The sequence below is a fragment of the Suricata suricatta genome, chromosome 1, assembly GCF_006229205.1.
Source record: "Suricata suricatta isolate VVHF042 chromosome 1, meerkat_22Aug2017_6uvM2_HiC, whole genome shotgun sequence".
In the NCBI taxonomy this organism is placed as follows: domain Eukaryota; kingdom Metazoa; phylum Chordata; class Mammalia; order Carnivora; family Herpestidae; genus Suricata; species Suricata suricatta.
The window spans coordinates 189,508,722-189,521,093 of NC_043700.1; the positions used below are offsets into that span (position 1 = coordinate 189,508,722).

At 46.4% G+C, this 12,372-nt stretch overlaps 1 protein-coding gene across 1 annotated transcript in view; it reads right to left on the reverse strand.

The window, feature by feature from the left end:
• The window catches only part of EVC2 (EvC ciliary complex subunit 2), a 122,721-nt gene that overhangs the window by 90,520 nt on the left and 19,829 nt on the right, over positions 1–12,372 (reverse strand). Inside the window, exons 9-11 of the mRNA XM_029952439.1 lie at positions 11,737–11,745; positions 4,189–4,229; positions 2,752–2,755 (exon numbers count right to left, since the gene is read on the reverse strand). Of these exons, the coding sequence (XP_029808299.1) occupies positions 2,752–2,755; positions 4,189–4,229; positions 11,737–11,745 (54 nt within the window). The remainder of the gene's footprint in view (positions 1–2,751; positions 2,756–4,188; positions 4,230–11,736; positions 11,746–12,372) is intronic.

Here is a 12,372-nt window from a genome sequence, read left to right on the forward strand (position 1 = left end):
ATTCAAACATTGAAATCTTAGCTCCCAATGTGAAAATACTGAGGGGACTCTGAGAGTGGAGTCCTCATGAATACGATTAGTCCCCTTGTAAGGAGATGAAAAGGCCAGAGTTCTTTTTGCTCTCCGCCATGTAAGGATACAATGAGAAAATGGAAATCTACAAACCAGGAAGTGGACTGTCCAGACACCATATCTGCCAGCACTTTGACCTTACACTTCCCAGACTAAAGACCCAAGAAAATAAATGTCTGTTACTTATGCCACCCAGTCTATAGCAATATGTTATAATAGCCCAAACCGACTAAGACATAGGAGTTCTTTATATAGTATAAATGTTATAATGTTATTCTCTCCCATTCCATGGGTTGTCTTTACATTCTATTGATTATGTCCTTTGATGCACATAAGTTTTTAATTTTGATATAACCCAAATCACCTATTTTTTTCTTTTGTTGCCTGTGCTTTTGGTGTCAGATACAAAAAAAAAAAATCATTGGCAAATCTGATGTTATGTTTTGTTCCAAGAGTTTTATAATTTCAGGTCTTACTTGTCAGGCTTTGATCCACTTTGAGTTAATCTTTGTCTACACTGGAAGGCAAGGGTCCAGCTTCATTCTTTTGCATGTGTATATCCAGTCTCCCCAATATCATTTGTTGAAATGCTGCTGAAATGAAACACAGTGAATGCTCAAGTTTCCTCCCATTCATCCTTCCACTCCTGTTGAAAATCCTTGGACTACCCATGCAAGGTCTTTTCTTAGGCTCTTGATTCTATTCCCTGGTGGATATGTCTGCTTTCAGGCCACTGCCGCACTGCTGTGACTACTGTAGTTTTCTAGTAGGTTTGGAAATCGTGAATTGTGAAACCTCCAGCTTTGTTCTTCAAGACTGTTTTGGTTATTCAGATTCCTTTGAGATATATGAATTTTAGAATAGGTTTTTCTATTTCTATAAAAGAAGCCATTGAAATTTTGACAAACGTTGCGCTGAATCTAAAGATCACAGCAACGTGGAATCTTCTGGTCCATGGGCGCAAGACGACCTTCCATTTATCCGTCTTCTTTACTTTCCCCAAGCAGTGTTTTGTGATTTTCAGTGTACAAATCTTTCACCTCTTGATTAAGTTTATTCCTAAGTATTTTACTCTTTTTGATGCCATAATAACTGAGATTGTTTTCTTAATTGCCTTTTGGAAGTGTTCGTTGTTAGTGTGTAGAAATATAACTGATTTTTGTGTGTGGAATTTTTAATAATATTTAAAAGTGCTTTGGGGCACCTGGGTGACTCAGTCAGTTAAGCGTCCAACTTCAGCTCAGGTCATGATCTCACGGTTTGTGAGTTCGAGCCCCGCGTCGGGCTCTGTGCTGACAGCTCAGAGTCTGGAGCCTGCTTCAAATTCTGTGCTCCCTCTCTTTCTCTATCCCTCCCCTGCTTGCATTCTCTCTCTCTCTCAAAAATAAACAAACATTCAGGGTGCCTGGGTGGCTCAGTCGGTTGAGCGTCTGACTTCTGCTGAGGTCATGATCTCATAGTCTGTGGGTTCAAGCCCCGTGTTAGGCTTTGTGCTGACAGCTCAGAGCCTGAAGCCTGCTTCTGATTCTGTGTCTCCCTCTCTCTCTGCCCCTTCCCCACTCACTCTGTCTCTGTCTCTCAAAATAAAGACAAAATAATTTTTAAAAAACATTAAAAAAATTTAAATGCGTATATCCTAATGTAACATTTCTAAAGAAGATACAAAACTGTATGCACAGTAAAATCCCAATTTCTTTGAAACAAAAATAATATATATGCACACATGTAGCTATGAAACCTGTGAAGAATATCTTCCAGAACTGTGTTGAGTGTGATTGGTTGATGAGTTTTTTTCTCTATGTGTCTGTGTTTTCTACGATTTCTACAAGGAGCATGCATTACCTGCATAACCAGAAGACAAAAAAGGAATCACAAATAGTTTTAAAGGTACTTTGGTAGACAAGGAGGTGCATCACTCAGGTCACCCTTCTAGGAAAACCTTGGTGCCCAGCTCCGGGCAGTGTGCTCCATGGGGAGCACGTCTAGACCAGCTGCAGGGAGCCACCTCACCCGAGGCCATGCTTCTCCTGGAGACAGCCTGGTAACAGAGCACAGCAGAGGCACAGAGGCCGGCCACTTCGGCCTGACGAGGGTCCCTCAGACAGGAGCACTTGCTCCAGAGTTCACTGCCACATGAGGCTTTACCAACCCAGATCACAACCTGCCCAGTCACCTTCTGCCCAAGCCTGCTTCCTCCTTCTCCCCTTCATAGGTGACCACTGATCACGTTGTGGGCTGGGGAGGGGGGGCGAACCCCACAACCATCCCAAGTTTGATGATTCACTAGGAGGCCTCATGAGGCTCAGCATGTCGTCATCCTCACAGCTATGAGTTATCACAGGAAGAAGAAGATACGAAGCAGAATCAGCAATGGGAAAAGACACAAGGGGTAAAATTTGAAAGAAAGCAGAAGGAAGCTTCCAGAGACGCCTCCCAGTAGAATCACGCGGAGCTTGTTCGGTTCCTCTGGCAGCGAGTGTAACACCACCAGCAAGGCTCATCGGAGACTCTGTGCCTAAGGCTTTTATTCAGGACTGGTCCTTAGGCACCCTCTGCCTGGCATGTGCCAACATTGCAGACTCCCGGGATGAAAGCAGGCATGAAGCGTAAAACACATGGTCTGTAAAGACAGCTTCAGCACGGTGAGCCGCTCTCATAAGTCTCGGGGACAGTGGCGACGGTCCTGACATCCAAGTTCCCAAGCACTGGCCAAGGACTAACCTTGAAGGCCAGCCTTTCTAAGGAGAGCAGTGTCGGCCAGATGTATTATTAACTCTTTTCTGCACGTTGGTAAACATAGTATACCCCAGACTCTGCCTTAGCTTCTGCCCCTGGGGAAGCCAGGTACGGGACAAGGGTCATGAAAAATGGCAGCAGATTACTGAGAACACGAAACGGATTGCTTCGGGGCGCAAAGACAACAAAGCCAGTCTTTTTCCCCGTGGTCCCTATGCAGCCCATAGTCTAGGTCAAATTTTTCTGACAGACCGAAAAAAGCCGACTTGACCATCAAGATGGTCAAAGTCAAGTTAGGTCAGAAACAGGAGCTTTGTGCCCAGGTGCGTACTGGAGCCTGAATCAAAAAGCAGTGCCGCACGTGACTTGTTGCTCCAAAGATGCTGCGCATCAGAGATGCCCAGGGAACCAGCTCTGTTTCCAAAATTGAATATCCTCCTGATTCTAAACATTCCATTTTGTTTTTGCTTTTTTAATTTTTTTATGTTTATTTATTATTGAGACAGAAACAGAGCATGAATGGGGGAGGGGCAGAGAGAGAGGGAGACACAGAATCTGAAGCAGCTCCAGGCTCTGAGCTGTCAGCACAGAACCCGACACGGTGCTCGATCCCACAAACCATGAGATCATGACCTGGGCAAAGCCAGACGGTCAACCGACTGAGCCACCCAGGCGCCCCTCTATGCATTACATTTTGATTAGCACCAACATGACATGCAAGTTTTCCACTTGTGCTGGAAATAGCCCTCTGGGCCCTGATATGTATGCTGACTGGGTATGAAAAAAAACCCCAAAAAACTGGATAAATCCAAATCGCACTGCCCAGAGGACACATTAAAATATTGATGAAAAGAAAACAAAATATCAGTGTCTAAAGAGAACAAAGTGGGTATAGCTGAGCAATCTATTTTCAAGGTTCCTCTTTCACAGAAGGCAAATGCTTTTATTTTATTTCATTTTTCAGCTTTTGGAAGAAGAATGGGGAGGTACAGGGAACTGATGATATCTGATCAGCACCAGCATGCCGGCCCCTAGGCTGGGTGCATGGAATGGGTTGAATTGTGTCTTCCAAACAGATAGGCTTAAGTCTTAACGCCCAGTAGCTACAAATGTGACCCCATTTGGAAAGAAGAACTTTGCAAACAATAATCAAGTTAAGATGAGTTTGTATTGGATTAGGGCGGGTCTTAAATCTAATGAATGTGTCTTTACAGGGATAGAGAGGTGTAAAGACAGTGGCCGAGTGGTTAAGGCGATGGACTAGAGAGGTATAAAGATAGTCACATAGAGAGGGCCATGTGACCATGGAGGCAGAGACTGGAGAGACATAGTCACAACCAAGGAAAGATTTTCAGGATGTGCCAGAAGCTAGGAAGAGGCAAGGATTCTTCTCTGGAGCCATCAAAGGGAGCACGGCTCTGCTGATGCCTTAACTCCAGAAATGTAGCCTCTGGAACTGTGACAGAATCAGATTCTGTTGTCCCAAGCTCCTCCAGTTTGGGATAATTTGTCACAGCAGCCCCAGGAAACTAATTAATAAGGTGTGATATATGCCTCCTATCGTTCAATCTTCAGCGGTCCTGTTATCCCCATTCCATTGACAGGCCAATGGAGATGGAAAGAGATGAAGTCATTAATCTAAGTACATAGCTATTGCCTCCAAGGGACACGTGCACCCCAATGTTCACAGCAGCACTACCAACAATAACCAAAATAGAAAGAGTCCAAATGTCCATTGATGGATGAATGAATAAAAAAGATGTGGTGTGTATATATATGTGTGTGTGTGTGTGTGTGTGTGTGTGTGTGTGTGTATATATACACATGTGTATATATATATGCCACACACAATGGAGTCTCACTCAACAATCAAAAAGAATGAAATCTTGCCATTTGCAATGACATGGATGCAGCTAGAATTTATCATGCTAAGCAAAATTAGTCAATCAGAGAAAGACAAATATCACATGACATCACTCATATGAGGACTTTAAGATACAAAACAGATGAACGTAAGGGAAGGGAAACAAAAAAAATATAAAAACAGGGAGGGGGACGAAACGCAAGAGACTCTTAAATATAGAGAACAAACACAGTGTGGCTGGAGAGGCTGCGGCAGGGGGATGGGCTACATGGGTGAGGGGCATTAAGGAATCCACTCCTGAAAGCATTGCTGCACACTATGCTAACTAACTTGGATGTAAATTAAACAACAAAACAAAACAAAAAGGGCATAGCTAAAAAACCAGAGCCAGTCCTGCCTGACTCTAAAGTCCGTGTTCTCCCTGCATTAGATTACACTGCTTTTGTCCAGGGAGCTGTGTGGTTTTCTAAACACATTTGGAGTCCCAACCTCCCACCCCATGGTAGAAGTTACCTGCCAGATCGATGAGAACCAGATACAAAGACTAGACTAGAATCACCTGCCGGCAGGGTCATTGTACTGTAAAAGGAAGGAAGAGATCTCTCTGTCTCCCTCTGTCTCTCTCTTTCTTTCCTACTTCATGAAGTAGAACTGGCCAATGGAGTCAAACCACCAAGCTGTCTCCTCTTCCCACCTCCACCCTCTCTGAATCTCCACCTGAGGCCTTACCCTCCTTCCTTTGGCCAATGCCATGGCCAAGAGAATGTGAAGAGTAGAAGCAGTGTGGCAGGTCATGGGCGCAGAATCTAGCTTAACTTAGCAACACTGATGCGATGCAGGAATGAATGCCTGTATCTAGGAAGAGGGCAAAGGTAGGGCAGATTCTCCAGGTCCCGCCATCCTTCTCTCTTCTCTCTTGGGAATCCCTATATTCTGATGCCAAGCGGTCAGCACATCCAGGTAGAGACTGCCTGCTTGGGGCAGGCCCACTTACAACTCTCATTTTCTTCTTTCAACCTTCGCTTATCCGTGTTGCTAATTAAGCTACGTCCTGCTCCCCGGACCTGCCCAAAATGCCTCTGCCTCTGCTCTTCAACATTCCTCCTCCAGGTAAATGGCTAAAGAAGAGCAAGATCTCAAGATGTAGCTTTATGGGAAGAAGGAGACCCAACATAATCATTACCGTCATCACTATCATGATGATCATCACCATCATCACCATCGTCACCATCGCTATCACCGTCAGCATCCTCAAGATCACATCACGTCATCATCAGCATCACGATCATCACCATCAGCATCATCCTCAACATCAGCATCAACGCCACTATCATCGCCGTCACTACATCATTATCACCGTCAGATCATCATCAACATTACCATCACCACCACCAGCATCACCACCACCAGCATCGACGTCATTATCATCCTCACCATCAGCATCACCGTCATCATAATTAACATGTATTCTGGAGACACTGAACACCAGAGATGGTCCCAAGTGCACTAATCCATTAATATCTCATAATACCATAAGTGGGCACTGTTTCAGTCTATATTTTTATAAATTAGAATTCAGTAGTACTATTCAGTGAAATAAATGGCCCAAGATCACAGAATTAGTCAGTAGTGAACCTGGGCTTCACAGCCAGCCATCGGGGCGAGCAGCTTTCACACCACAGCTGCCTGTCTGGGGCTTGGGCTCCAGTCTGGCCTTTTTCCAGGAGCCCTGCATTGGCTCATCAAGGTCTTGGGCCACTGTGAGCATTGTGACTCCCACTCTGTATATAGCTCACTCTTCTGGACTGGTGACTGGCAGGGCAGGGTTTTAAAAATCTCTCAGTGTCTGGACAAAAGCCTTTGCAACTCATTCTTCAAAACTACTCTTAACCATCAATGTCTTTATTGAACTTTTGCCAGAGGGGAGGCCTTACTCCCTTTTTAGTCTTTGAAACAATACTTTAAACTCAGAATTCTTATGTGCATCTCATATGTGCAGGAACCAAGCTTTGCTAGAACTGTGGTTGCCATAAACTCTATTTAAGTGAACACATCACAGTGGGCTACCAGGGTTGACTCGGTGTTTGGATGTCGGGGGAATCTTCCCTGACACCTAGTTAATTCAGTGAGTGCAGGGATGGGTGCTCCAAGGACAAGTGCGGAACGGATCCAGGCCCTGCTCTAAGGAGCCCACAATCTTGCAGAAAAATAGATAGGCAAGCAGGTGAGGGTGACACAGTGTGACCGGAGTGAGGCTGGAGAAGCCTGGAGGGGTGGGGTGGAGAGGGGGGCAGCCCTAAGCTTAGCTCAAAGGACAAAGGAGGCTTGGGGTGCCTGGGTGGCTCAGTCGGTTAAGCGTCCAACTTTGGCTCAGGTCATGATCTCACAGTTCATGGGTTTGAGCCCCATGTCGGGCTCTGTGCTGACAGCTCAGAGCCTGGAGCCTGCTTTGGATTCTGTGTCTCCCTCTCTCTCTCTGACCCTCCCTCACTCATGCTCTGTTTCTGTCTCAATAATAAACATTAAATTTTTTTTAAAGGAGGCTTTATATGAGGTAATCCATGGACAGGGAATAAGCCAGGAGGAGGGCAGCTGGGCAGAGAGAATATAGCACGAGCAGGACCTAAAGGTGGAAGAGATGGAAACAGGGTCCCAAGCTGCCTTCAAGAGCAGGTTAGTGATTTGCAACATTATCCTAATGGCTTGAGGTAGGGGTGGGGGGTGACTACAGGGCTTTAAGCCAGGAAGTAACAGGGTCAAATCAGTATTTCAGACAGATAAATCTGGCTACTGTGTGGCATCAGCCTGGAGGAGCATAAGCGGGAAGTGACAGCCAACAGAGGAATGATGAAGACATGAAACAAGGATGCAGGAGGCAGCAGAATGTGCTGATGAAGACCGTGGACTTTGGCCCTCATTGGGGGCTCAGCTCTCAGCTCTGCCCCTACCACACTGTGGAACCCTGGGCATCCCCCATTGCAAACTGAAATTTCTCCATCTGTAAAACGAGGATAAAATAGTGCCTTTGGGTTGGGGGACACCTGGGTGGTTCAGTCGGTTGAGTGTCCAACTCTTGATTTCAGCTCAGGTCATGATCCTAGGGTCATGGGATCAAGTCTCACATCCGTGCAGCATGGAGCCTACTTGGGATTCTCTCTCTCTCTCTCTCTCTCTCTCTCTCTCTCTCTCTCTCTCTCTCTCTCTCCCCCCCTCTGCTTGCACAATCTCTAAAATAAGAATAAGTAGTCCCTATGATTAATAGACAGCTTAAACACAGAATTACCATACAACCAAGCAAGTCCATTCCTGAGTGTGTGCCTACCCCCCAGAGAATTGAAAACAGCTGCTCAAACAAAAATTCGTACCTGCATATTTGCAGCAGCACGATTCATAATAGCCAGAAGATGGCAAAAGCCCAGATGCCCATCAGCTGATGAAGAGATAAATAAAATGGGGTCTACCCAGCACACAACGGAAGAGGATTCAGCCATAAAAAGGAATGAAGCACCAATACATGCTACGACATGGGTAGATCTTGAAGATACTACGCTAAGGGAAAGAAGCCTGAATAAAAGGCTACATTCATTTATATGAAATGGCCAGAAAAGGCCAGCCTGTGGAGACAGAAGGCAGATCACTAGTTGCCAGGGGCTGAGCGGGAGGAGGGAGGGAGGGGAGAATGGAGAATGACTATTCGCTGGAAACAGAGTTTCCCTCAGGGGAGACACGTGTTCCGAACCTAGACAGCAGTGATGGCGGCTCAACACTGCGAACACACTGACTGTCAGTAATGGTAAGTTCCGTGGATGTGTACTTTACACACACACAAAATAGGACCCACAGGCTAGGGCTATAGCACAGAGAGATCAGTCAGCAAATCTGAGCTGCTATTACTGTTACTACTGCCAGGCCGGAGGGAAGGGCAGAAATTAGGGGAATAACGAGAAGACAGAGTCCACAGGCTCTGGTGACTGAGAACTGGAACAGACGTGCGGGATGTAGAGATGGCGACCAAATGTCCCCAAATGTCCCAAAGTGTCCTTGGAAACGTGGCTTGGTAGGGGGGGTGCTGGTGGGACCAGCCACCATGGTGACAGGTGCAGAAATGTACGCCCTTAGAGCACCAGAACTCAGCCCCAAGTCAATCACACTTTTGAGATTTCTCTAGAAATCTTGCAGCCAAATTCCACTGGTAATCGTTACAAGTACAGATTTCAAAGAGCCTATTTACCATAAACTTCATTAACGAAGGATAAAGAAAGAGAAGAGGCTCCGTGGTCCCAGCCTCCTCGTCCCCAGGCCCTGACTTTCCCTCTGGTCTCTGACAAAGAATCAGTGCTCCTGCCATCCCTTTAATCACGTATTAGCTGAGAGCAGATTCCTCTGACGAGTTCTATCGGTGCATTTAAGAAGAGCAACGATGGGGGAAAAAATCATTTCAAGAGGAATGTTTTCAATGCTTCTAATCCAACAGCAAGTCACAAAAGCATGAGGAGGAATTGTTTATACATTTTGACTTCAACAAACGTATAGTAGTCTAATGTAGTCTTTTTTTAACTGTAAAAATTAAAGTCATAGACTCATAGAGGCAAAAAGCCAACATGTTAGCAATGGTCCTCTGCTGGTGGAATTACGTGCTAATCTTACTTTGTTTTTCCAGTTCTGTGCATGTGTGCGTGTATGTGTGCGTGCGTGTGCACGCGCACACGTGTGTGTGTGTGTGTGTCTGTGTGATACAGAGGGGCGTTTGCTTTAAATGTCCACAACAACGAATATTAAATCCCGCCCACCTACCCCTCAAAACACAGAAAAAAGTTGAAGAGGAAAACATACAGAATGATTTCTCTGAAATTGATTTTCAGAGTAATTTGTTGAAATCCTTCACTTCGCACTGAAAATCTAAGAAACAGGGGGACTGAGTTACTTGCGGACCTTTCTCCCACAACCCTCGAGGGGCAGCTCCGAGAGCAGTCAGTCTCTGGGCTTCCCAGCCGACAATCTGGCGAGAGTGAGAGCTTAGGGCAATCACACTTACTAACAGAGCTCTGCTAAGGTACCCGTCTGGTGGATAAACAGATGTGGAAACAAACTGCACAACAGGACTTTTAATGCTGTCATCAAGCTTCAGGACCCTGGCCAGTTCCCAGAGCCTCGCCAGACAGGGATTTTTGTTTTTTTAAGTTTCCAAATGAAAAAGTGAAACTAGAGAATAAAGTCTCTTCTGGGGCAAAAATTCTGTTCCGATGTCACAAAAACGTATTAAATGCCAACCAAGGGAATGATCTCAATGTCACAGAATGAAGGCTTATCAGATAGATGTCCCAGTGTCGTGGAATTCTCAGCCAAGGGTGCCACCTGCATGCCTGGGGGAAGGTTGAGGATCCCAGACGCGCACAAGTCGGGTGAGGCCCTGCAGGATGCTTACGTGTTGTCCAAGGCACAGGTAAGAAAAGAACAGCGTTCACAAAACCAGAGCAACGGGGAAAACTTGGGGCCCCGGCACCACCAGGGGACAGTAGAAGCCAACTTTTCTGATCGATCCTGAATAGCACCCTGATGTAACTGGGCTTGATCCCGTAGATGGCAGGGAGTCCTTCCAGAACCAGAAAAGCAAGCAGTTTTGTGTTGTAGAAAGATCCCCACAGGGAGGACGATGGGTGGAGGAGAGCAGGACTGGCCAGCCAGGAGGCCGGCGCAGTAATCCAGACATGAGGTGACACGGCGAAGGTGGGGCGTGATGCGCATGCGCGAGCGTCTCAAGGCCACGTGATCCCAACAGTTACTCCCCCTCCACAAAGGCACCAGGGCACATACTGTCCGTCCCCGTGTTTGAGAAATTCTCATAAGAGCACACAGCTGTCGACACACACATTCTCTTTATTAACAGGACCCCTTCTCACGTCGAAGACAGGAATCCCTTTCTATGTTTTGTTACAAGTGTTTTCCCAGATCTGTCACTTTCTAAATGCTCTTTTTAAATATAAACTTTTCAACTATTTGTGTATGCAAATCCCTGATTCCCCCTCATGGTTTTTTTCCTACCATCTAATGCTAACCTATATTTACTTTTTACAAATTGTTTTATCTGGATTTTTATCTGATGACGGAATCCATCTTCATTTTCTTCTTAAAGATCCAGCCAGTTGCCCACAAATGTATGAGTGATACACTCTTTTCCCATTGATTTGAAATACCTTTTCATTACACCTACATCTGTGTAGACAATCTATTTTATGCCCTTGGTCTGGCTTTTTCTGCAGGGGTGCATGCAGCATTAACATAGCTTTAGAACATTTTACTATTTGCTAGGGGAAATCCTGTATTACTCTCCATTGTCCAATGTTCTCACCTAGTTTCATAAATTTACTATCTGCAGGCGAAACAAATTAACTTGGTCACATTTCTTCCACCAAATCCAACTAAAATTATTATTGGAACTGCATTCCACACGAATTTGGGGGGATGTAACAGGTGGCTTAAATGTCTCTCTTTTGATTAGATCTGAGCTCCCCGTTCTCCTGGTCTCTGCCCCCGTGCCCGGCCCTTTCGTGGGCACATGGTACCAACACAAGAAGCTGTGGGGAGGTCCAGCACAATCTGAACACCAATGTCCAGCACATACCATATGATTTTTAATAAAATTTTAGTGTTTATTTATTACTGAGAGAGAGGGGAGGGGCAGAGACAGGGGGAAAGACAGAATCCAAAGCAGGCTCCAGGCTCTGAGCCCGGTGCAGAACTCGAACTCACAGACCACGAGATCATGACCTGAGACGAAGTTGGACGCTTACCCAACTGAGCCACCCAAGCACCCGGCACAGCGTGATTTTTTCCTCCCAGAGACTCTTCGTGCAACAGACACAAAGGGCAAGAGGACTTGGGACAAGAAATGGGGAGCAATGGCTTTCCTTGGCTGACACCTGCTAATCTCACCCTCGGGAATGTAAGAGGAAGCAAAGGAGATGACGGGGTCTCCTCCAAGGGTTGAAGAGTCCCAACCCACACAACGGAGCTGTCACGCCTGTATTCTGTAAGGTGGAATGCCAGCGAGCTTCCTTCCTCACTGTCCTGCCCTCCTGTTCACGCTCACACTTCCCTGGTCTAAGGAAGTCACCTGTCAGGTGCCCGGGCCAGCCATGCTGGGACACACTCCGTAGCTGGCAGAGCCCGGCCTCACCCATAGGTGTATTTCACTGGTGCCAGGAGACCTCAGGTCACATCCCACCAACAGCTGAACGGGCTCAACCTCAAGGTCAGATCTTCAGCAGCGTATTTTTGAAAACCCTTTCTCCATCTTTAACTACGTCCAGCTGCTCACCTCCTCCAAGAAGCCTGCCACTCAGACAGCACTTTTTACTGTCAGGATCTGCAGCACGAATGACCTAGATTTCGGGGTCACAACCTCACACGTGCAGTCACTGCAGTGTGTGTTGTTCGACCTTCAGCTTCTCAGTGACAGAAGGGGACAGCGGGCGGTGGGTGATCGGAGTCCCCAGGCTGCCCCAGCCTCCACTACGCCCTGGAATCTCGCACTGGGACTGACTCACACTTAAAGCACCCGATGGCGCCTTGGGCTTGAGACCCTGATACATGATGTCCATTCGCAAAATCCACAGGACCCCTGCAGAAGGGTGGTGTCTGCACACGCATGTAATAATAATACCAAAGGATGCCAGAGGATGCTTATGAAGGGATGGGGC